General features: G+C 38.8%; 1 protein-coding gene across 2 annotated transcripts in view; it reads right to left on the minus strand.

Annotated features, from left to right (window-relative positions):
• CTTNBP2NL (CTTNBP2 N-terminal like) overlaps positions 1 to 26,018 on the minus strand; it is a 51,818-nt gene extending 25,800 nt beyond the window's left edge. Inside the window, exons 1-3 of one of the 2 annotated variants that reach the window (XM_060621691.3) lie at positions 25,895 to 26,018; positions 13,102 to 13,225; positions 10,082 to 10,189 (exon numbers count right to left, since the gene is read on the minus strand). In XM_060621691.3, coding sequence (XP_060477674.3) covers positions 10,082 to 10,180 — 99 coding nt within the window. In that variant the 5' untranslated portion in view covers positions 10,181 to 10,189; positions 13,102 to 13,225; positions 25,895 to 26,018. Of the gene's footprint in view, positions 1 to 10,081; positions 10,190 to 13,101; positions 13,226 to 15,971; positions 16,076 to 25,894 lie in introns of those variants that run through there. The other variant, XM_060621692.3, reaches the window with a different exon arrangement.
• Positions 26,019 to 26,375: the final 357 nt, after the last annotated feature.

Raw genomic sequence — 26,375 nt, forward strand, 5'->3', positions numbered from 1 at the left:
AGAATTTAACTGTAGTTCTAATTAGCTCTAGTATCTTTCCCTACAAAGTGAATAATATGTGACTAAATTATTTTCTTAGGGCATAACTATTAATAAACAAGAAGCTGTTGTATAAAACTATTGCTACCTAAAAGCAAGTATTTCTAATTCTAAAGTAATTTACATATAATACAGAAGTTTGAAGGAAAAAAAGTAAAATTTGCATATGATTCCACTACCCAGGGACAACTACTATTAACACCACAACTACAAATTTCAATCTATTTGTTTGAGTCCTTTTTCTGTGTATACACACATGCACACATGTAATTGTTATGATCAAGATTAAAGGATATATTTAATGTTATGACCTGCTTTGCAAATTTAGCATTACACTGTAGGAACATTATTACTATGTCATTAAAACTTTTTCATATGCATCATGTTTTAAAATAGCTGTGTAATAGTTCACCACATGGATATATTACTAATTCATGTAGCCATTAACCAAGGGTTACTTTTTATAAAGAATTAATTGGAACTAGATCAATATAACTATGTTATCATGAGCTGTTTGAAGGTAATTGGAAGTAACTTATAGAAAATTTTTTCTGTAAGTAGATTTTTACATAAAGCCATTTAGACTACAGCAACTCTCCTCAATAAATAGGTGTTCTGAGATTAGTAAATTTAATAAAAGAAACCAGTATTGAATTTTTAACTCAAAAACATAACAGAGAAGTAATACTATGTCTACCTATTCTGCAATAACTCACTCTGGAGCAGCATTCAGATGTAGGGTTGTTGCCTATAAATAAATCCTCTTTAAAATGAATTATCTTCCTGTGGTCCAAATTAAGAAATAATTAGGAAATAATAAAGAAACGGTATATATATTTTTTCTAAATGTTGATTTAAGAGAGTGTATGCATGCAGGTACAAGTGGGGTTAGAGCAGAGAGAAAGGGAGAGAGAGAATACTAAACAGGCTCAGATGCTGTCAGTGCAGAGCCCTACATGGGGCTGGATTTCACGAACATGAACCATGAGATCATGACCTGAGCCGACATCAAGAGTCGGAAGCTCAACCGACTGAGATACCCAGGCACCCCAAGTATACTTGGGTGTCTATTTCCTGACTAGTCATATGACATACTAAAATACAATTTAAATCATTCAACATGAAAAGATAATCTTTAATCTTCAATTAGATTACTTCTGTTACTCCTAAGAAAGAGATAATAATATTCTATCAGAAGGTGAAAAATGAACATGATGTTTGTTTTTGCCTCATTAGAAAAATTATTTATCCAAAATAATAAATAAAATTATTTATCAAAAAATAAGAAGGTAATAGACTATTAAAACTAATAAAGACAAAGGATAAAAGCAGCTTTAAAGGGAACAGTGCATAAAGCAACAAAAGTATTCTGTTTCTTTTTTTGAGATGTTTATGATTTTTAAATTACTATTAAGTTTTGCCATTGGAAAAATAATTACTGAACTTTAAAATTTAATTTTAAAAATTAAATTACAGAATTATAGTTTCTAAAAAGTAGTAGAGCAAAGCTGAAAAAGCTACTACACATCACACTACTTGGTCAAGAGAAGGTCAATAAGGGGATGAAGCTCTTTCTCAGATAATATTTCAGACACAGAGCAAGGACATAACCAATTATCTTCTCAATTGATACAGCAAAAGCACAGGACAAAATCCAATATTCATTCCTGATAAAAACTCAGCAAATTAGGAATGGAAAGAAATAGCCTCAACTTGATAAAGAACATCTGTGAAAAACTTACAGCCAACATCATATTTAATGATGAAAAACTGAGCATTTTCCCCCTTTCCCCTTGTCAAGAACAAGACAACGGTATTCTCACCACTCTGACATGGTACTGGGGGTTCTAGCCAATGCAATAATGCAAGAAAAATAAAAAGCATTTAGATTAGAAAAAAAAAAAGTAAAACTGTCTTTACTTGCAGTCATGATTATTTGTAGAAAATCCAATTATTTGTATAAAATAGCTTTTTATAAAAAAAGCTATTAGAACTATTAAGTGAGTGTAGCAAGTCTGCAGGATAATGAATCTATATGAAATCAATTTTATTTTTGTATAACAATAATAGTCAGAAATTAAAATTAAAAAACAACACCATTTATAATATCATAAAAAATAGGAAATAGTTAGGGATAAATCTGACAAAAGATGGGAAAGACCTATACACTAAAAACTATAAAGCACTGCTGAGAGACCTAAATAAATAGAGAGAAATACCATTGTCATGGATTAGAAAATATAATATTGTTAGATGTCTATTCTCCCCAAATTTATCTATAGATTCAATGCAATCCCAATAAAAATCCCAATATGATTTTTGGAGAAACTGATGAGCTGATTCTAAGATTCATATAGAAATGCCAAGGAGCATGAATAACCAAAACAACTTTGAAAAAAACCCCACAAGTTGGAAGATTAACACTATCTTATTTTAAGATTTACCACAGTAATCAAGAAAATATGGTACTGGCATCAAGGTAAATCAATGGAACGAAACAGAGTCCAGAAACAAACCTACAAATATATGGAAAACTGATGTGACAAAGATGCCAAGGCCATTCTACAGAGGAAGGACAGTCTTTTCAACAAATAGTGTTAGAACAATTGGACATCCATATGAAAAGACTTTGATCCATATGTTGTACTATATAATATATTAATTAATTGAAGTTGTATCATAGATCTAAGTGTAAAGCTTAAAACTATAAAATTACAGAAAAAAAAACATAGGAGGAAACCTTTCTGACCTTGGTTTAGGAAAAGAAGCAAAATCCATAAAAGAAACATTGATAAATTGGATTTCATTAAAATGAAAAACTTTTGCTCTTCAAAGGATATAGTTAAGAGAATGAAATGACAAGCCACCAACTAGGAGAAAATATTTGCAAGATATGTATCTAATAAATGACTTGGATCTAGATAGATCAGAAATCCTCAAAACCCAATAATGAAAAAACAACTCAATTTTAAAAATGGCCAAAATTTTGAACAAATCAGAGAACAATATAGACGGTGAAAAAGCTCATGAAAAGATGCTCAACATCATTAATCAAAAAGGAAATGCAAAATAAAACTACAGTGAGATATTATATACCTATGAGAAAGGCTAAGATTAAAAAGAGTGGCCATACAGGGTGCTGATGAGGGTGTGGAGCAACGAGACTTAGACATGACATACATGACAGGTGGGAATGTAAAGTGACATGACCACTTTGGAAAACAGTTTGGCAGTTTCTTAAAACAACAACAACAACAACAACAACAACAACAACAGCAACAATAGACATACACCCACTAGGTAATACAGCCATTCCATTCGTAGGTATTTATCCAAGAGAAATGAAAGCATATGTCTATATAAACCCTGGTATGTGAATGTTCAAAGCGGTTTTATTTGCAGAAGTCCCAAAGTGGAAACAATGAAAATGTTCATCAACCGATGTGGAGCATACATACAATAGAACACTACTCAGTAATAAAAGGAATGAACTATTAATACAATAAAAACATGGATAAATCTTGGGGCGCCTCGGTGGCTCAGTCGGTTGAGTGTCCGACTTCGGCTCAGGTCATGATCTCACAGTTTGTGGGTTCAAGCCCCGCATCAGGCTCTGTGCTGACTGCTTGCTCAGAGCCTGGAGCCTGCTTCAGATTCTGTTTCCTTCTCTCTCTGCCCCTCCCCTGCTCACGCTTTGTCTCAGTTTCTCAAAAATAAATAAAATGTAAAAAAAAAAAAAAAAAATTAAAAAAAAAACATGGATAAATCTCAAGATAATCACACTGAGTGAAGTAACAGGACAGAAAATGGTACATTTTATAGGATTCTACTTATATAAAATTCTAGGAAATGTAAACTAATCTCTAGTAGATTAGTGGTTTGGGTGAGGATGTAGGAAGGAGTGGGGATGGTTAGGTAAAAGGGTTACAGAGGAATATTTGCAAGGGGAGATTGGATATATTCATTATCTTGATTGTAGTAATGGTTTCATGAGGGAATACATCTAACAAGTATCAATTTATATACATTAAATATATGCAGCTTACTGTATGTCAATTATACCTCAATAAGCTGTTTAGAAAAACAAAATATAGGGGCGCCTGGGTGACTCAGTTGGTTGACAGTCTGACTTCAGCTCAGATCATGATCTCATGGTTCATGAGCTTGAGCACTGTGTTGGGGTCTGTGCTGACAGTTCAGAGCCTGGAGCCTGCTTCGGATTCTGTCTCCTCCTCTCTCTGCCCCTCCCCTGCTTGTGCGCACACTGGCTCTCTCTCACTCTCTCTCAAAAATAAACATTAAAAAAATGAAAAAAAAAAAGAACAACAAAGTATAACAACAGTATGCCAAATCAAACAATAGAAAAATACACAAAGAAATCAATGGGAAAAAAATCGATTCTAAAAAGGCTTCCACATTGTCCCTGTATTTCCTGTTTTCATTATAGGGGTGAGGGGGGATATAACATAACATCTGTTTAATGCCCCAGAACACACCCTTAACCCTTGCTGTCTGAAAATACACACTTTTGGTGGTGGGGGTAGGGATAGATCATCTCAAAGCCAACAATTCCTAAAAGAAACACAAGCTAAAGTATAAGCCCTGTTGACAACAAAGACTTAATCTAAAGATTAATCTTTCTTATGAAGAACAGCATTATTAATCAGTATTTCTTGCTTTATGGAATATACTTTTGTTCCAAAATGGGTGGACTGTAAAACCTATGTTCTAATAATAAGAAGAGTAAATGAACACTGGGCACCTCAAATAGCATTTGGTATCTCATTTAATCCTCCCCAAACCCGTATCATTTTACTGATAAAGCTTACAGGGTAAATAACTGGCTTAATGTACACGATTAAATAGTAGTGTGCTAACCTTTTGATTTGAAAGCTTCATGCTCTTAACAGCTACACTTAACTGAATATTCTAATTGATAGCTTTGTAGACTGCCTAGTAATTATCTTTATGTTTCTTTTTTTAAAAAGCTAGGATTTCACTTATATACTTTACTCAGAGAGAGTAGGAATTAAAAATATCAGCCAATCCACTAAATAAATAGATAAATAAATAATAAAATATGTCCCAAACAGCCCACTGATTTCTTTCTTTTTCTCTCTCTCTTTCTTTTCTCTCTCTTTTCTTTCTTTCTTTTCTTTCTTTCTTTCTTTCTTTCTTTCTTTCTTTCTTTCTTTTTCTTTCTAAGTTTATTTATTTATTTTGGTGGGGGGGAGGAACAGAGAAAGAGGGAGAGAGAATCCCAAGCAGACTCTACACTCAGCCCAGAGCCTGACATGGGGCTTGGATGCTCAACCAACTGAGCCACCCAAGTGCCCTTATTTTCCAAAATTTTTAAATGGCCATAATGTCCTCTGTCTTCTTCTGGAGTAGTCAGTCCTTGCTGGGAAGCCATCTCCCAGATCTGCTTGGAATTAATGAGCTGAGGCTCTCTTGCTCAACTGTGTGATTCTACCCCAGCTTCCCCTAGACAGTTGGTTCATGAGCAATGTAATTTGCTTTTGATGTGGAAGGGACTCCTATAGTGTTCTTATTCATGAAGACAAACTGGTCAAAGAGAAAGACTTTCATAAAGAATGTTTTTCTCTGACATAATCCCTTGTAAAACAGAAAATCACTTTATATAAAAGTTCAATTAGGACCAAATACAGTATAAATGGCCTCTGTAACAATTAGACTTGAAATACAGAAGAGCTGAATATGACACTATTTTCTATTGACTTTCCTGGTTCCATGCCAAACATGTCTTGGCTGCAACAGAAGAGTGAGGAGGCTTTTATATCTTGGGGAGAAAAAGAACATAACCACAGTGGGGGCTCTAGAAGGGTGTAGCTGCAATCTGGCACTTTAGCAGAGATTCTGGAAAATGAATGAAGCTCTTTATAATTATAACTCTGTATGTAGGATCTGGGAACTTTATAATAAATATAACCCTATAACCCTATATAAATGCAACCCTTGCCAATGTGACCTACTATTTATTTAGCAGCAACAGTGAACCATATGGTTTTATTCAGATATGCAAGGTTGAAGAACAGATTTTATGTCCAGGAAAAAAAATCTATTTTGAAGGTAAAGAGGGAAAGACAAAGGTAAGCTCTTTTACTTAAACAGAAAGAAAAAAAAACCCATCATAACTATTTCAAAACCTTTTCAACCCACTAAGCATGAATTACTAAAGAATAATAAAGGAAGAAAATTAGTAAGCTGCCTTATTAGTCCAAGAAGTCCAACAAGTTGTCAAACAAGAATTATAGAAATTATAACAGTAAAATCTGTATAGGTTACAGAACCCAAACAAATAAACAAAAATAAAAAACAAAAAGCTACTCTACAAGTAAAAAGAGAGTTCATCTGAACTTTAAGAATCTTGTATGGCAGTTGCTTTTCTTGAAGGCCTGAAACAGTTTTGACCCCAGCTGCTACTTACTTTATCTAACAATAGACTGCTTCAAGACGTATCACTTCTGGCCAAGCTATTCATTTCAACTTAAACCGCATATAGCTCAAGCCTCAGAAGATAACTTTATCACCTCCAAGCCATATGCAGACTAAACACAACACTTGTGCCTGATTCTGAATGGTATCTTATATCCAAAAGTTCCCTTAATTATAGCTCTTCCTTCTCAAGCTGCTCTTTCAACTTGTCAGAAGCTGCCTAAAGTCACTAACATTGGATCTATGCAGAAAAAATATATTTTAGGAAAACATGTGCAACAAGGACCGACACATCTGTTGACGTTAAAACCAGAAGGCAGTGTGTTGCGGCCACATGAGAACAAGCTGTAAAATTTAGTAATTCACAACATTCACTTTAAAATGTTATGGCAATCTTTTATTTATTTATTTATTTATTTATAATTTTTTTAAGTTTATTTATTTTGAGAGAGATAGTGTGAGTGGGGGAGGGGCAGGGGGGAGGGAGAGGGAGAGAGAGAGAGAGAGAGAGAGAGAGAGAGAGAGAGAGAGAGAGAGAGAATCCCAAGCAGGCTCTGCACTGTCAGCACAGAGCCTGATGTGGGGCTTGAACTCAGGAAACCCTGATATCATGACCTGAGATGGAGAGTTGGACACTTAACTGACTGAGCCACCCAGGAGCCCCTTATGGCAATCTTTTAAAGCAACAAATCACAATGGCACCATCATTTCCTCTATTCAACAAATATTTATTGAGTGTCTATATGTTAGGCACTAAGCTGGGTGCTGAGGGTATAATGATTAGCAAAATGGGCACACAAAAGCTCTACAGGTTTGTGTGGTTTCTGAGGCTGAAAAGCAAAGAGAAGGTAAGGTCAGCCTGATTTTTCCATTAGAGGCAGCCAGCCCCCCACCCCTACCTCAGTTGTGGAAGGGTTGAAGTCCACAAGTTTCTGTAAAAGTCAACTGTAATCTGTAGGGGGAACCGCTTCCCGGAGTCCTCCTGCCCATAGCAGTAGATTCTCAGGTGAGTCTGTTTAACACATTACCAAACTATTGTAGTTTTCTAAAATCTGATTGCTATTTATAATGGCTCCTAGAAAATGCTTTCTGGGTTTTAAAAGGAGCCATCACCATGAACCAAGAGCTTCCTGGTGCAGCCCAGGCAGTGAACTCTTCGGGTTCTAAGCTGATGACGCCTAACCACACGAGAGCCAGGGTCACAGATGAGAACCAAGAGAAAGAAGTGGGAAAACAACAGGCTATAGGAGTGAGGATTGAGGAACGATCTCAAATTTTCCCCGATTCTTTTTTCTCTTCTCTTCATTGAGCAGATAAACCCGGGATAAAAAATGGGAGGGTGTCCTGGGTTTAACCAGGTTAGGACTACTGGTAACAATGGGATAGGGTTATGAAAAATAGAATAGTTTCCAGCGATGTACAGGGAAAGAAAGAAAATTCACCAATAGTGACAAAAGGGAAGGCCTGTGGAGGTGGCAAAAATGAATCACCAGCCAGAGTGAATATTTATATGCAATATGTGCTGGCAGGGGAGTCATTAAAAAACTAGGCACTGTTGAGGGCACACTAGAGGCATCCATTCATATTATTAGCGACCAATGACCGTTCCTTGGATATGGCATATACTATATGCACTGAAAGAATATACATAAAGGGAAAAAAAATGAATCCTACACTGTTGGGAGTATTTGCAATGCCGGGCAAATACTTGCAGTGTTACACACAGATACTAGTTATTAATCATTTATTCTTATCTCAGAGAAGGAAGCTTTGCTCCAGAGAGACTAAATGACTTGACCAAAGTCATAGTTCTAATTACTGGTATGGAAGGCAAAGACTCAGGCAATGACCTTTAACGTATGTGCCTTGGCACGTGTCGAAGCCATAAACATGTGATTCCCTGGGAAGCTACGCAAACCAAGACTGAAGTAAGCAGGGAAAGGAAGAAAATATGACCGACTCCATCCCCCCACATCAGAAGGGAATCACCTCATGCACTCTGGAGAGGGAAACCACTGGAAATTACTTATCACACGTTACAAAGCTACGAGGGAAAGCCAACAAACAAAAATCCAATAGTTTTCAGTGATAAACTACCCTAAGGCATATTTATTAGACAGAAATGTCAGTCTTTTTCGGTCAGCCTTGAAAGACAAACTAGCACGTCACTTTAAATTTAATAGCATATAGAAATAACGGTTTAGATTTTATTTTTATCACAATTATAATTTCAGAGTAATCCAAGAAAAGACTACCCAGGTTTGACTAAATGAACACATTTACTCTTCTATCACTGCAGGAAGGGAAAAGGCAAGCTAGAGAAGAGAAAAGCTATAGCTTTTTGTATGAACTCGACTGAGTGGTTATTGTTAGCTACTCAGGAAATCACCGATTCTCTGAGCCTCCTGGAATGGCAATGAGAAAATTATCTTTGTTGCTATAAAAAATGTCTTCAACAATGGAGGGTCATATGAACACATACGAAATACTAATGCAATATTTAAGAAGGAGCTAGGATAATTTTGAAAAGGGAAAACAACAAAGTACTTCATAAACCTTTTACCAGTGAGCTTCAAAATGTACACTGATAACAGAGAACAAACTGAGGGTTGGTGGGGGTGGGGCAAATGGGTGATGGGCATGAAGGAGGGCACTTGCTGGGATGAGCACTGGGTATCATATGTAAGTGATGAATCACTGGGCTCTACTCCTGAAGCCAGGACTACACTGTATGTTAACTAACTTGAGAAGAAAAAACAAAACAAAACAAAACCAGATGTATATCGATACAAGCTCTAACTAAAACTGGAAACTACAAAAATCTTGTTAGATCCTTAGACCGGGTGTATTTTGCAGGGGCTCTGCTCTCTCCAGCATGCTCAAGTCTCTCTCCTTTGGTCACTTGTCCTCCTTCTCCTCTTCCTGCTGCTCAGATACTCTTACTGTCTTTTCTTCGCCTCTCCAAGTCTGATCTCAGGACAGACTGGGAAACACTCTTACAGAGGTGTAAGGGATTCACAATACCTGAGTTATACTCCCTTGTATTTTTTCAATTAGACTTTGTTTTTTAGAGCAGTTTTAGGCTTACAGAAAAATTGAGTGGAAAGTAGAGTTTCCATATAACACACACCCACTTCCCCCACCCCTTGTGTCTTAGCAGATATCACACACTAAAACAAACGAATCCTTCAACAGGGGTCTAGAAAATCCAGAGATGGTCTTCATGGAGTCCTTGATCTCCCAGATATTATATACTGAATTTTGGTATATGGCTGTATATATATGTTTTTAGGAAGCAGGTTTCATCAGGTTCTGAAGCAGTTGGCATTCAAAAATGGCTAAGGCCTCTAAGCTAAAAAAATGACGTTCAAGATCCAGACTAAAGGAAATATTTTGGAGTCGGAAAGGCTTTACCAGTGTCCCTAAAATCATACCACGCAAGGTAGCTGCGGGAGCAAGTATCAGTGTGTATATATCCAGGCCTCTAACTTCAACAGGGGCTATAGAAATACCTTAGTTAAAGAAATTACAACCAATGCAACGACTTTCAAAACATACGATGACCTCTTTTTTTCTTTTAACGTACCTTTAAAGCCTCTATCACAAGGTCCCTTGCTTCAAGCTCTCCTTCAAGAATACTGAATAGTGTTAGGAGTTCAGGCTTGCTGAGCTTTTCCAGATTCATCCTGAAAGCCTAAAACAAAGACAATGATCAGACAATCTCCAGAAGACAGAGTTGGTTTGATACGGCTAAGGAAAAAAAATAAAGTGAGTCACACAAGGAAAGAGCCACAATCACAGCATAAAATGCCTTAAGGCAGCAAATGGTTAGAATTAAGTTTAAAAAAAAATGGGAGCTTTCTGATGTTAATCATAAACTGAGCAGTAAGAGAAAATAAAATTCACCTTAAGTATGAATTTCGTCATCACTCACAAAGATTAATTTTCCATCATTTTTCCTCCAGGCATATTTACAAACATCCTGGGAGGTCTCAGAAAGAATTAGTCACTAGTTTTGTTCACCAGAAGTGCAGGTAAAATTGTGTTACAGTGAACACTATTTCACCGAAAAATTGTTAGAGCATGAAAAGATTTCTCAGTTTTAGATAACCGAATTCCTAAACTGTATATAAAACATTCTGGCATCCCTCTGAAGTTGGTTGAAATGAAATTTAAGCAAAGAGAATGTCTGGTGGCAGTATGGGAGAAATTTTTCTTTTAAACTGTCTGTCTACTTTCACAGGGAACCTCAATGCAACCATATACAAATATACTTTTACGTAGTTTCTTAAAATATATTGTCGTTTAAACATCTTCATTGGACAGGCTACTACTAACTGAATTTATCTGACTCCCCAAGTTCCCGTTTCTATGAAGTCCTGCATCTTTTGAGACATGTTAAATGGCAAACCGCATAGCACAAACTCAATCCTTTCCACAAGATTAATTTTTCAAAAGCCACATATAGACAGAAGTTAGATTGCCAGACAATTTTCAAAGGGTCTTCTGACAGGGTGCACAGTGAGATACATTTTTGAACTTCCAAAGCTGAGTAAATACTCCTTTCCTTCTCCTGTATTGTACTTGCAAATTGTCACTTCCATATAGTTTTCTTTAAAGGGAATTGCAACATGACAAGTTCACACACCCTCCCGTAATTCCCAACTCTTATGAGCACATTAAATTTTAGGAGGCACACAAAAGAGTCATTGATTCCTTCCAGACCTACTGCCTCTAAGTGCAGGAAAGCATGTAGAAAAGGCACACTTCACTGTGTTGTCAGATTATGTTCCAGGACATGCTGTACAAATCTTTTGCCACATGGCAAAATATGTTCAATCAAACTTCAGCTCTGCTGACTTTCTAACTACTGAGTTTTAGCAACTAGTGAGTGATCCTCACTTCAGCATTACAGAAGACATCTCACAACAGGTATTTTACAAATAAATAAAAAAAACAAAACCCCACACCTAATAAAGCTACACTTAATTTAAGCTATGTTGGAAAGAGGGGCGCCTGGGTGGCTCAGTTGTTTAAGTGTCCGACTTTGGTTCAGGTCATGATCTCATGGTTTGTGTGTTCGAGCCTCACGTCAGGCTCCGTGCTGACAGCTTGCTCAGAGCCTGGAGCCTGCTCTGGATTCTGTCTCCCTTTCTCTCTGCCCCTCCCTGGCTCACACTCTGTCTCTGTCTCTCTCAAAAATAAATAAACATTAAAAAAAATTAAAAAAAAAAAGATATGTTGGAAAGAGCATGCAGCTTTGCAGACAGATGGATGTCAGGTCTGCATCTTCAGGTCTGCATCTTCTAGTTGTGGGATTTCTTTCTCTTTTCTTTTTTTTTTTTTACGTTTATTTATTTTTGAGAGACAAGAGAGAGACAGAGCATAAGTGGGGCAGGGGCAGAGAGAGAAGGAGACAGAGAATCCAAAGCAGGATCCAGGCTGAGTTGTCAGCACAGAGCCCGACGCGGGGCTCGAACTCAAAAATCAGTTGAGTCACACTGGTTTCTTAGATAAAACCCTTCCCCCTCTTCCTGAAGGTTTCATATTTTAATATCTCAGAAATTATAAAGCAGAGGGAAAATCTCATCATTTTAAGCCCATCCTCTTCCCTCCCATGATGTTCAGCAGAATAATGGGCATCTATGAAGGTACTCTGTAAATACCAACCATACTGAGTAAATCAACTGGATGGAGAAGCACCAAAGTAAAGTTGATGGTGTTCAGGCATATTCTTTTTTCCTTCAGTATCTTTGTAGTCCTTAAATACTCTTATTTAGAGATCTAAAACTGGGGCTTAAGGAAGCAATGTGATGTGAGTAAAGCATGACAGACGGGGGGGTGAGGAGTATAGAATTTTAGTCTGAGCTCTGCTACTAAGCAACTCTGTGACTTTGAGGACAAAAAGTACCCAGTTAGACTGGCACGCAGCCTCCTCACAGGTAAAATCAGCCTAAATAATCTCTAAAGTCCTTCTTGGTTCCATTTAAGCTTTCATGGGTAAAAATCAAGAATTGTTAGAGAATCCAATGAACTAAGACTAAAGTGAATATACAAAGAACTAAAACCGACTGTACCTAAATCAAAGTCTTGTATCTGCTGTAATAAACACACATCCTCATAAAGGAGTAAAATTGAAACACTCTTTAGAGCCACTTTAATTATAAAGGAGTCCAGCCCTGACAAGAAAAAATTCCATTCTTTGTCAATGGTATAAAGAATAATATTCTTGTTATCTACATTTATAAATCACTTCTGCACACAAATTTCAATATCTGGCACATCCTGCCAATATGTGCCCATTCACCCAGCTTAGTGTCTACATGAAGTGAAGACAATGCAAATCTGACACAGGAGGAAGAAAAGGGCCACAGCTATGTGACTGAAAAGCAATAGGTCTGTTTGTACATGTTCCCATTACCTTTCTTTATCAATATTAAAATTCAACAGTTCTTTGCTGTTCTTTATTATTTGAATCTAATCTCAATACACAAGACATCATGATAAATTTAATATATGAAAGATAGTAAAACCGTACTGTTGTAGGATGATGGTGATATTCCTGGGAGTGGGGACGGAAGTGGGAGTGGGGGGGGTGATACTGACCTGATAATCGGTGGTCACACTTTAGTCCTCAAGTATAAATTCTCAAGGTTTTCTTCAGTTAAAATTTGGGAAAATTGACAAATATACTCAAAATGCCATCAGCATGGTGGAAAAGTGTCCAATGCTGCAAAATAATAAGAAATTTATTGTCTATGTGACCATACTATAAACGATTTGATAAATCCCATGAATGTCAACTGTCATTGCAGCTGGTAAGGCCTGACAGGTGTAGGTTGACACAGAAAGAAGAAAATAGCCACTTCTTCAAGTTGAGGCTGAGTAATATAGGAAACATACCATGAATCTCACTTCCCTTTTGCAATTATCATTAGGGAAGGTGAGGGCTTTCAAAATCTTTTTTTTATGTTTATTTATTTTGAGAGAGAGTGCACGCGAGTGGGGGAGATGCAGAGAATGAGGGAGAGAATCCGAAGAGGGCTCTTTGCTGACGCAGGGAGGGGGAACTCAATCTCATGAGCTCATGACCTGAGCCCAAATCAAGAGTCAGACACTTAACCGACTGAGCCACCCAGGCACCCTCAAAATCTTTTTTACTTTAAAATGTCCAATGCTGTTTCAAGGACTAATTTATGAATGTCCTAGAAGAGAAAAGACAGTCTCCCTGAATTGACAAAAGCCTATTTGCTTAAATCACCATGATTTATGCACAATATGCTCAGAGAAAAATAACATAATTACAACCCAACTTTTCAAACTGCTAAATTTGTGTAAGGTACACGCTTATCCCCTCACCTCCTGCTAATCAGTGAACAAACAAATCAACCTGTCACCACCTGGACTTTGTCTGTAAGGCTAATGACTCATCCCAGCTCCTACTTTTCCCCGTTTCTTTTTTCCAACATTAGGTGTTGAATTATATGCCAACTTTTGGTGTATGTTTTCCTAATAGATCAGACCCAGCAAGCTTTTAAAAAAAAATGATAGGCTTTAAATTTTATTTGATAAACCATAATTTTTGTCTTGAACTTTACGGCACTCAGTCTTAAATGAAACTCCAGTTTCTGCCTAATATATAAATTACGTGGCCCGAGACTTTCAGAAAAAGGCTGCTGCTGCTAGCTCCAAACTAATCATCAGAAATATGATTGCCAGATTTTTGGCATGCCATATTGTAGTCTACAGACATGCTCTCTACTTGTTTTCTAAATGAGCTGTTACTTGTCACTGTCATCATCCATTAAGTGACTTTGAAAGACAAGATCATTTCAACCAGATGCTCAGCTCATTCCTTCCACTTGAATCTCTCCAAGATGCAACTTTCCTTAGAGTTTAGTGGCAGATATGTGTGTCTAAGGAACACTACAGTCTATAAACTTGAAATAAAAACCAGTGGTGGACAAGTTGTCTGGATACATTATCATATGCTGTGGTACAGCATACTAGCTGTAGCTATTATATTAAGCTTTATAGTTTTCTCAATTAAAAAATAAATACAGGGGCAACTGGCTGGCTCAGTTGATACAGCATGTGACTCTTGATCTCAGGGTTGACTCTTGATCTCAAGGTTGTGGGTTCAAGCCCCACATTGGGTGAGGAGCCTACTTAAAAAAAAATAATAAAATAAAATAAGTTTAAAAATATAAATATATATATATATAAGAAAAAAAGATAAATGATACATATTTTAAGACCCTGGAAAAATAAGCCTATTCATGGGATAAGTACGAAACTTATTTTTAGGTTATCAATAAGTGATTGCAAACATCAGTTTTGCCCAGAGGACCATTCGGTCTGTTCACATGCTACTTTCCATCAAGTAAGGGCCAACAGGAGTGCAGGAGTCTTCTCCACAAACTTTTATGTGCCAACAGTCACAAGGGCTGTGGCTCTCAAGGGCACCCTCATCCACCACTGAACTTCCTAAATGGCACTGCCAATTTTGCCCTGAAGGTGCATTGCCGTGGCTTAGGCTCTGTTCATTTTATTCTGACCTTTTCCCTTCCCAGGATAATGCTCAAGCTCCATTCATTCTAGTTCTGGTCGTTCCTTCTCCTTCTTGAGGAGGTCCCAGCTTTTGCTCTGGAACTCTGAATGAATCCTCCAGGAGAGCAGGCGTTGTTGCCTCTTCACCACAGAGATTGGTTGGCAGAAAAAGAAACACCCCAAACAATCTCTATAGCTGTGTAAGCAGTAGGGCAGGGTGGAGTGGAACACAAGAGGGATGTTTGTCTATCTAGTATCAGGGCGTGTGTATGTCTTTATGTGGAACCGAAGACTTGATTTCTAAATGGTGAATGATATGGGGCATAAAAGAGGGAAAACAACATTTTTGGATGAGTCTTAGATATTTCTGGATATAGAAACACCTAAAAAAATCTACACAGATCTGTTTTCTTTTTTTTTTTTTTTCCTTAAGTCAACTTGTCTAGTATAAAAAACAAATCAGTTGTTTTACCCAGAAAATCATGCTTGCAACACTGGATAAAAATCACTTCTTTATTTTATACTCAGATGTCAAATTGAAGAAATTTATACTTGGGCTACAACTGACTGGGATTCAGGCCATTTAGTAAGTTTTTAGTATTAGCAATAAGATATGAGCAAAGATATAAAGCAAATTTGCTTCAATTATGTAAGGATTTTCACATACATATCAGCTAGGCCAAGGAGGCCAATTAATTCTTAAAATTCAGAGTCAACACCGCCACACAAAATGGGTGTTTTTTTGACAGCTTTCCACTAGATAATGTACTTCCTTAAAAACCCAGAATATATGGAATTTAAAAAATCAAATAAACATGTCCTATTTATAAACATTCAATCTAAATATGGACAAAAATGCACTGCTATTTTTAAAAATGTATCCAAAGCATCCTATTATCTGGGGGTGGAAGGCGTTGACATATTACCTTGACTATCTCAAAAAGATTGAGGTTTATCCAGCCTCTGGCGCTTCTGGTTTTCCAGAAGCGTTATTTATGCATCTGGGGATAAGAGTGTGATACCTCTCATTCCACTTTTGGCATTTTAGGATTAGGCTAGGGGAGAAAAACATGTCAAAATACTATCAGAAGATAATTTTCTGACCTAGAAAGCATATCTTTTGTACATTTACCTAAGAGAGCTGTTTTTGCTATTATTATTTACAAAGATTCTAAAACCAAGGCATAAAAACAAATCTCATTTTATTGAATTCTACAGCACTAAGCAATATAAGCTTTACTACATATGTCAAATCAATCTTTCAGTTGAAGATAAACGATATTCCGGACTATTTGGATCCTTACGTGTCTATGTGTTACAATTTAAATGCTTGGACTAAATTGGGTGCCTGCCCTCATTCATATATTGAAGTCCTGATCTCCAGACACCTCCGAATGTGATGCATTTGGAGATAGGGTCCTTAAAGAGGTAATTAAGTTTAAATGAAGTTATTAGGGTGGGCCATAATCTAATAGGGCTGTGTCTTTATAAGAGGAGGAAATTTGGACACAAACATGGGACAGGGAAAGACCACGTGAAGATGCAGGTGGAAGATGGCCATCTCCGAGTCAAAGACAGAGGCCTCAGAAGAAACCAATCCTGCTGACACACTGATTTCTGACTTCTAGCCTCCGGGATTGTGAGACAATAAATTTCTATTGTTTAAGCCAGCTGGTCTGTGGGACCTTGCTATGGTGGCCTGAGCACACTACTGCAACATGCACTTTTAAACGCTATTAGAACAGCTAGATCTAAGACTTCCCCTTACCGGGAGAGTGCTGGAACATATTGCTCAGAATGCCTTTTGTTTGTCCTATTGCTATCAATTTGCTTTTTCCAGCCACACTATAGACAGTATTCTATAAAACAGGATGGTTTTGACACAGTTTCAGAAATTACAAATTTCAGGATCCTGAAATGTAATATGAATAACGCACTTAGAAACTGCAACAGTGCTAAGGGATCAAGATGCTTGTGTATCCAATACTGTCAATATAGACTTTGAGGCAGGCCTCAAGAAACCAGTTCTGGGTCAACATTTAAATATACTTTCAGTTCTCTATTCAAACACATTCTATTCAAAGCAGATTCTAGGATACCAGATTTTCTGGATTTATGCTTGGTACAGAAATGAATGATATAATTGAGCCTATTGATGTTGATCACCACCACCTCAGAGTTTTATAGCATAGTTTTCTAAGAAGAATTCAAGCAGGAATAGTAATAACAAAAAAGACAAACATTTATTGAGCTAAATAAAAACAAAACAGAAAAGATAAACATTAATGTGTTCCAGGCAGTGTTGCAAGTACTTGACGCAAATTAATTCAATCCTCACAACAAGCTTGGATGACAGATGCTATAACCATCGCCAACCCCCCCATTTTATAGATTGGAAAAGTGAGGCACAGAGGCTAAATAACTTGCTCAAAGTCTCAGATCTAGTATGTGGCAGAAATAGGACTTGAACCAAGGTAACTGGATTTCAAGGCCTTCCTTAGTAACTACTGCTACTTGGTAACCATCATTCACATCTGATCTCATTTTATCCGCTTTAGGAATTGTGTGGTAGAAAAACCTCAGCTAAAACGAGATTCACAAAGCTGGAAGGGACCTGAGAAATAATCTAATTCAGCATTCTCCATTTTACAGATGAAAACTGAGGCCAGGGTTGTTAAGTGACTTACTGAAGATTATAGTTACACAGTAAAACTAGGTCTAACACTTACGTCTTTTTAAGATCCAGTCTAATCCACTTTCTGGGACACCATGATGATATCAGGTTTTTGTTTTGTTTAGCTCTAAGACTTAGGCATCTCTAGTTGTATCTCTCTGTGTGTGAATGTCTGTCTCTTTATCTCACTATGTGTATATGTCTGTTTCTCTCACTGTCTCTCTTATTTGTTGCCAACAAGATTTATATGTATATTGAGGAAAAGAAGGAAGTGGCTCATGCCCATAAACAAACATTCAAACATCTCTTCCCCAAAATGAGGACATTTAGCACAAGGCTATTAAAAACAAGTCTGTCTACCTGGATATCTGTTTACACCCTTTCAAGTACTCTCGTCTGAGACAAGACCGAACCAGAAGAACTACATTAGTTAAGCTACTGGAATGTATGTTAATGAAAATGAATAATAGATTTTATGTTAATATTTTGCATTAAAAAGTATGTCATTTAACATTAGAAAAATACCAGAAGCATGAAGTATATTTGTATATTTGTAAGTATATGTCAGTTGGCTTTCTTTAGTTAAAATGAAATTATAACATGATTTCATTGACATATGTATGTGTATCTGTCTGTATTATCTATGTCCATCATTCCCCTAAATTTTTGTTTTTCTGAAATAATGCCACCTGAGTCGTAAAATACCACAATGAAGGAAAAATAACATATAGATTGATTTTCTTTCCAGTAAAATGATTCATGGGCCACAATTCCAGGAGCAGCCTGAAATGCAAAAACCCTTCATATGTCAATGTAGAAGGAAGTTATGGACTCCATCAGGATTCCACACTGGAAAGAAACAGAATGTATAGTATGGAAGATGAACCAGAAAACAGTCAAGGGATTTGTGTTGTAGCCATGCTCATAACCCGGCTCTCTGGGAACTGCAAAAAATCCCACAATGAATATTATAACTGATGGTGGTTTTTTACTTTTTAAATTCTGATTTCGAAATTTTTTTAATGTTTATTTTTGAGAGAGAGAGAGAGAGAGAGGGGAGGGGGCAGAGAGGGAGGCAGAGAATCCAAAGCAGGCTCTGCACTGTCAGCGCAAAGCCCAAAGTGGGGCCTGAACCCATGAACCCGAGATCATGACCTGAATTGAGGTTGACCACTCAACTGACTGACCTACTCAGGCACCCCTTAAAGTGTCTTCTAAATCAGAGATCATTGATTTTATTTTTTTGTTTGCTTGTTTTTTGTTTTGTTTTGGGGGGGGGGTTAAAAAATTTAACAATTTGGTATCAGCTGAAAATTACCAACAACAGACCGAGCAATTGTTCTTTGCTCCAAAGTTCTTCAGGGACAGTAATTCTCCTAAGAGGCAGCATGTCAATGAAAAGCTGCATGTGCTTTGGAATATGACACACCCAGGTTTACATCCTGGCTCTGCTACTTCATAGTACCTCGATCCACTTAACCTCTGAATTTGTTCTTCATCTATAAAATGGGATGACACCACCGACTCTAACAGGATACTGAACAGTTAAAATGAGTGACTGGTCAGTTCTCATCCCTGGAGTACATATTTGGTTTCATCAGCAAGGATAATGAAGTTTTCCTTTTGCGATGAGTTGCCAGTTTCTATCATTCGTGTTGTCTAATTTAGAAATCAAAAACAAGTTTACTCCTGACTTGGCAGGTTGATTTGCTCCAGGAAGGAGATGGCCTGGCCAGTTTCTGGGAAAGTCTGGGAGAGACACGGTTCAGGCCAATGGTTATCTCCATACTTGGGCAAAGAAAAGGACATTCTTCTGCCTACACTAGCTTTTTGTGACTTCCAGACACAGGTGAAAACCATATCTTTGCTTCCACAGAATCTGTATAGCTTTTAATTAAGTCACAATACATTTTTAAAAGTTTATTTATTTATTTATTTTTGAGACAGAGAGAGCAAGCAGGGAGGAGCAAAAAGAGAGGGAGAGAGAGAATCCCAAACTGATGTGGGGCTCAAACTCATGAACCATGAGACCATGACCTGAGCTGAAATCAAGAGTCAGACAATACCTAACTGACTGAACCAGGCTCCCCTAACCAAGTCACAATTTTAACTTAATGACTGAGAAACTGATTTTCTAAACATATCACAGCTATTTTTTACATTATATTAAATGCATAGTGCATATGTATCTATATCCATAGTCCAGGAGCAGTTATCACATTCAGCTGTTCTGTTTATATATCTGTCTTCTTAAGACTTTGCTCTCTTAGACAAATCCTCTGTCCTAATCAACTTGATGAAACTTAGCACCTAGCAGTGTGGTTCTCAGGGGTATTCAAAAAATGCTAGTTGGAAAACAAATGTACAGCATAGTACCTTGAATTACAGCCAACAAGACTGGAGTTTCTCTTTTAGCAAACGAGAAGCCAGTAAACATTTTTAACCAGGTGAGCATCATAGTGAAAGCATAGTTTTAGGAAGGTTAAGGCTTGAAGGACAGAGCTGATTTGATGTATGGGAAACTGGAAACAGGAAAAGTAGGCAGCAGAAAACTGTAACAGCATAGGTATGAGGCTAAAATGTGTGAACTAGGATGGTAGCAGTAAGGATGCACGAGAAATACCGATGCGAGAGACTCCATGCAGAATTTACAGTAACTTGGTACTGGCTCCATTTAAGGAGGTGAGAGGGGAAATAATCCCAGATCAGCTGAGCTTGTAGACTGTCTGACTCCAATAATGACGCCATTAACACAAACAGGGATGTTAGAAAAGGAACTGGTTTTGGGGGAAAATGATGACTGATATGAGGCATGCTGAATAAGAAGTTAATTACTCAGTAAACTTCCCAAGAGGAACAAATGCGTTAAGAGTCAGTGTGGTGAAAGCTAAAGGTCTAGAAGTGAAGTCTTTAGGGGGTAATGCCTTTTAAGAGAATTTCTTCTGTGCCTTCAATTTAAGAACAAGAGGCAATAGGAAGAAACTGATACATCAGACTAGACCTGATCATTTTTGTACCCCCAAATATTAGATCACTGAAGAACCAGATTGGTTCTGTCGTTATTCCTGTACCATCTACCCCAACAGTAGGGACTAGTTAGCAGAAATTAAGAGATGGGGCACCCCTACCTTCCACACCTCCCGACAACAAAGTTAGTGCTTCTCTCTTCTTTCTGCAACTTACTTGTCACTTACCCTTCCTTCTTCTCTCCTTTATAACTTACAGTTCCTATCTCTTGTTAAAAGAGTTCCTGGCTCCTCCTGGCTTTCGCCAGTCCTGGGATGGCAGACCCATAGAACTCTTCAGCCTCACCCTCCCCAAGCAGCTTTATGCAAAGGACCCAAGCAGATGCTCTCAAGGCTCAGGGTCAGAAGGGGGGGGGGGGGGGGTTGGTGTGTATAAACCCTGTCATCCTGTGCTGTCCTATTTTCCTTTCTAGTTTCTACTGAACTCAGTAACAATTAAGGATAACATTCTTTGTGGCTCGGCAAGTCAGAAAGGATTCATTGAGCAGAAGGGATACATTTAGATTGGGAACTCTGGCTTTGGACCTGAAATACAGACTTTGGAAATACTTGGCAGGGAGGAACCATATTACTGCATTCTCTACTTCAATGCCTGCTTGTAGTCCTGTTTTCCTCAACCCACACACCCCTGTCCTGGATTCCCCCCACCTCCACTCTTAACTGCCATCCATTGTTTCTTCTCACCTGTTCCTAGGATTGCTCCTTACTTTGGGGGACAATGGGGAAGTTGTCTTCAGAAGGCAAAAAACACTTTTGATCAAAATTACCACTGAAAATCCTTTAAATCTCACAGAAGGTACAACCCTGTATCGTCACAATGTCCACAAAACCATGTATATGACTCTGAGGATGGAGGCACTTAAGATTGTAGAGTTTGGAGTGTGACAATGGACAATTCAGAGAAGACACCAGATGGTTGAATCCCTTGCCTTTCTTTTTCTCGGGCCAGAAAAACTCAAGAAAGGTAATTTGCGTGACAAAATTATGAAACCCACACTCTATGAGACAGACACACACACTCTCCTAAAAATCCTTGCATCAGATGTTTGAGATCACGACATGTATAAGCTTTGTTTTCCTCAACTCAGGAATCTTAGCTATATACTGAAATACTTAAAACCAACCGAATGAAAACTAAAACCATACACAAATTCTTCGTCTTTGCTAAAATGCTAAGGGAGTAAAAGAATGTTTAATATTAAATTCTGTAACTCACAGGAAAGTGCTAAAAACGACAGCAATAACACCTACTAATATTGTGTGCTTCCTACATGCCAGGGACCTTGCTCTGTGATATATATATATATATATATATATATATATATATATATGATACATATGATACATATGTATATGATATATATATATAATTAGTTCATGTAAACCTTAAAAAAACACCTCTAAAAATTATTTCTATGTCGCAGTTGAGGAAAATGGGATATGGTGAGATAGAAAACTCTGCCTTTGCCTGGGTCACATAGTAAAAGAGCCGAAGAGTTGGGATTTGAACCCAGGTTTGCCTTTGGAGTCTGTGCTGTCAATTTCCATACTCCATGGCCTCACAATAAATAAGCCATTTTCTCACTGAAATGCTCTGAACTGAAACTTAGAAGATGTGATCTTTAGTTATTAGCAGCAAACATTCAGGAAATAAGAAAAAATAGCCTTTAGAAACAAGCTGACAAGCCATTCCCGGGTCAACCACCACAGACGGGACAGATTTCCTCTAGAAACAAACAAATAAATAAATCTCTGCTTCTCATATCATGCCACCAAACACCAATTCAATGGCAATCCCTCGAAACACCACTCTACTCCACTCAGAAAAGCCAAGAATTCCAATCCTGTTCTGCAAATTAACTGGTAGCACTGCAAACCTGATTTTGCCAAGACAAAAATCCACTGTAGACTGAACACATTATGCCCACCATAATCAGTTTGCATGATTCTTTTTAACGTTTATTTATTTTTGAGACAGAGAGAGACAGAGCATGAACAGGGGAGGGTCAGAGAGAGAGGGAGACACAGAATCTGAAACAGGCTCCAGGCTCTGAGCTGTCAGCACAGAGCCCGACGCAGGGCTCGAACTCACAGACCACGAGATCATGACCTGAGCCGAAGTCGGACGCTGAACCGACTGAGCCACCCAGGCACCCCTGCATGATTCTTTTATTTATTTACTTATTTATTTTAAGAGAGAGCACACGCATGTGTGGCAGAGAGAGGGAGACAGAGGATCCGAAGCAGGCTCTGCACTGACAGAGCAGAGCCTGATGTGGGGCTTAAACTCCCGAACTGCAAGTTCATGACCTACGCTGAAGCCAGCCGGTTAGCTTAACTGACTGAGCCACCCACCCAGGCACCCAAGTCTGCAGGCTTCCATTCAGGAACCCAATACTATTTGTGTCCCTATTCATGTATTTAGGGCTAGTTCAGAAAAGCACAAAATCAACTAAAAATTCACTTAAAAAAATTCCCAAAGTAGCTCAGTAACTTGTCAAAATCAAACACTCAGAACCTGTTCTTAAAAAACAGCAATCAGTTCCTAGTGTGCTCTCTTAAATTTACCTCATTCCACTCAGGTCAGATTCTTAGAAAAATAAAACCCTAAAATGACTAGCAGTGATTACATTAGCAAGTCTGCTTCAAATTTCATTACAGCAAAATTATACATGTAAACATCAGACATTTTCGTATAGGAAATTCAGCATTTTAAAGTCACTTAAGATACTGGAGTTTCATAAGACATCAGATAGGGAAAATAAAGTTACATCAAGGCAAAAAGAAATGGGCTGCTTATACTAAGTTTATACCTTATCAGTAATTTGTCTTTCTAGTCTACCATAAGGGGACTGCTTCAAACTAAATTCAACAAACACTTATTAAGTCAAACTATGTCCCAGGCACAGGGAAAGACTCAAAGCTTTTAAAAAAATTACTACTACCTGCTCTCAAATAATTTATAATCTAGTGACACAGATTGGACATATACATAAATATCCTCTGCATACAATGTTTTTCTTCACCTAATGACCAAACAGTTGTTGAAAAAGGCAGAGGAAGGATTTCCAAGACCCAAACATGTATCAGACGGGTCTTGCTTATTATGCCAAATAATCAAAGAGAATTATTTGCTCTTTCCTCTCTGCTCATTAAGGCCCTGGTAATCACCCCTGCTTTGGTTTCTTTAGTCTCTTACCTTAGTTTATTTTCTGTTCTCCACTCATGTAATAAGATATATCTTTTTGGGATTTCCTGTTCTGCTTTTAGCTTTTTCCGCTGCTATTGCTGGGGGCCCGTGTCTTACCCTCCTATCGCAGTACACTTTGTGTTTGCTGGGGAGACCTACCGCACAGTTTTTTCTTTGTGCTTTTTTATTGGAGATCTGGAAACAATCACGGAACAGATCTGTGAGCACTAAGAGTGGCTCTGAAAACTTCGAATCTAACTATTGAAAACTAATAATCTTCTGGAAGTCTACCTACAGAAAGTCTAATCAGGAAGGTAAGAGACGGCGTTATAATTGCCTGCTATGATTCCAACTCCTTGCATCTCATTGCTATGAGCCTGGCTACAGAGAACAGTAGTAAGATGGACTTCAGAATGAGAGCAAAACAATGTTAAAAAATACAGCAAATATTAATACCTGGAAGTGCTACCAATAGATGATTACTGGGGATTCATTGTCATTAACATCAGGCTAAAATCATCAATATTTTGCACCTGCTGAAATGAAGGTCAACTTGACAAAGCCTTTATGAGCACAATACAGAGACACTTCTTGGTAGTTACAAGTATGTAAATAGCCGGAATTAACCTTGCTTTTATTTATCCTGATCTCTGAGATTTAAAACTTGCTCTTACTTTTCATCCGCTAAATGTTGGTAGGTGATACTGGTCTTGTAAAACCAATCAACAACATCATGTATGTATCAGTTTCCCCTGGAGGGAAAAACCCACCATAAAAGAAGGGCTAGAGAGTAACCAAAGGCCTAGGGACCGGATTAATCATAAACCTAGATGGCTGAACCTGAATTTTCCTCAAACACTTCCTGTCTTTTGTTTCAACAGAACTACACCTTCAAGGTTAACTGCAGTCTCCCTGAGCAATGGACCAGCCCACCCTAGAGTGGGAAACACTCATTCCTAATCCAATGCTCTTTATTTACTTATCGACACTGTTTTAACAGAAAACACGCTCCTATTCACTGACAGTCAAACAATATACACTGCATTCTACCCACGAAAGGCCAACTCTGCAGATATCCAACACACCCACCTCAATGTTAAACATAAAAGGATGGTTTTTCCTCAAGTTCCTAGGGCAGATACAGGATAGAAAGCAAAAATGAAACGCAACCCAAACCTAAAAAACCCTCGGAAGTTAGGTTCTCCCTCAAGGAACAGACTGAGGGAACCTTCCACTGAGGGAAGGTACCTTTAAGGGTGATGGGGAAGTGGGGAGTTACTATTTCTCCTTCCTCCAGAGTCTAAAACAGTCCCAAAGCGGGTGAGCTCTCGACCCCTGCGCCCCCCACCCCCACCCCGGGAACAGAGGATCCGAGGGGCTTCAGGAGGAGGGCTGAGGATCAGAGAATGGGGGATGGGAAGAACTGAAGTGGGGGAAGGCCGCTTCGTCTCTCAGAGCTGGTTGTCTAGGTCGGATCTTGATTTCTGCTTCGCTCACTTCTCTTTTTTGGAAAACAGTGATTTTATTTTACGCATGAAACTAGCTCTGATCCCACTCTAGCGAGCAGGGACAAGTGTAGGGAGGGATGTCTGGCCTCCCGGGGGTACAAAATGGGGGCGGGGGCGGCGGCAGCCTAGAGAATGGAAACCTGTGCGCCCTCCCCAAGACTGAGGCGCTGGGCGAGAGGATCCCTTAAGCGAGGGGTGTCAGGAGGGAAGTCCCTTCTGCGGAGCTGGGATTGACCGGGGACAATAAGTAGTTGCGAGGACCCTCGGAGGATGAGGAGCCGCCTCCTCGGGGAATACCGGGAGGCGGAGGAGAGGGCCCCGCCCCCTCAGGGGATGGGAGAGAGCGCCAGTTGGGACTGTGGCGGGACGACACCGGTAGTCCTACCCTTGCTTTTCTCTCGGGAACCCGGCCTCCCAGCCACCCCCAAACCCCAGCCCCGGCGGCTCCTACCTCTTCCCGGCGCTCCGGGCTCGGCTCCCCGCCGCCTCCGCCACCCGCTCCCATCCACAGCCCCCGGAGACCCCGCCCCTCAACCGCCAGGCGGGGGCACTGGCATTCGCCAGGGCCAATCGTCACCTCGCTTCCTCAGCCCAGGCACCAATGCGCGCGGGCTGGAGGAGGGGCTTCTCCAATGTCATTTTGGCTCCTCCCGGGGCCCCAAGATCCCTTTTGTTTGGGGAGAGCCAGGCTGGGATTGAGCTCGCGTCACTTCCTGGAGGAAGCGCCCTCCTCCGGCCCGAGGTCCGGGGTGGGCTCGCGCCCCTCCCGGCTCCGCTTCTGCAACTTTCCACCTTGCGTGCGGCTTCTGGGCAGCGCGGTGGCGAGTGTTTCGTGCTTTACCCTACTGGTCTGGGAAGCTTAGGAATGGCGGGCTTTGGGTGCCCAGATTGATTGGGCATATTAACGCTTCATTTTATCCAAAATGTTAATC

Source organism: Panthera onca, chromosome C1 (genome assembly GCF_046562875.1).
Source record: "Panthera onca isolate mPanOnc1 chromosome C1, mPanOnc1 haplotype 2, whole genome shotgun sequence".
NCBI lineage: Eukaryota > Metazoa > Chordata > Mammalia > Carnivora > Felidae > Panthera > Panthera onca.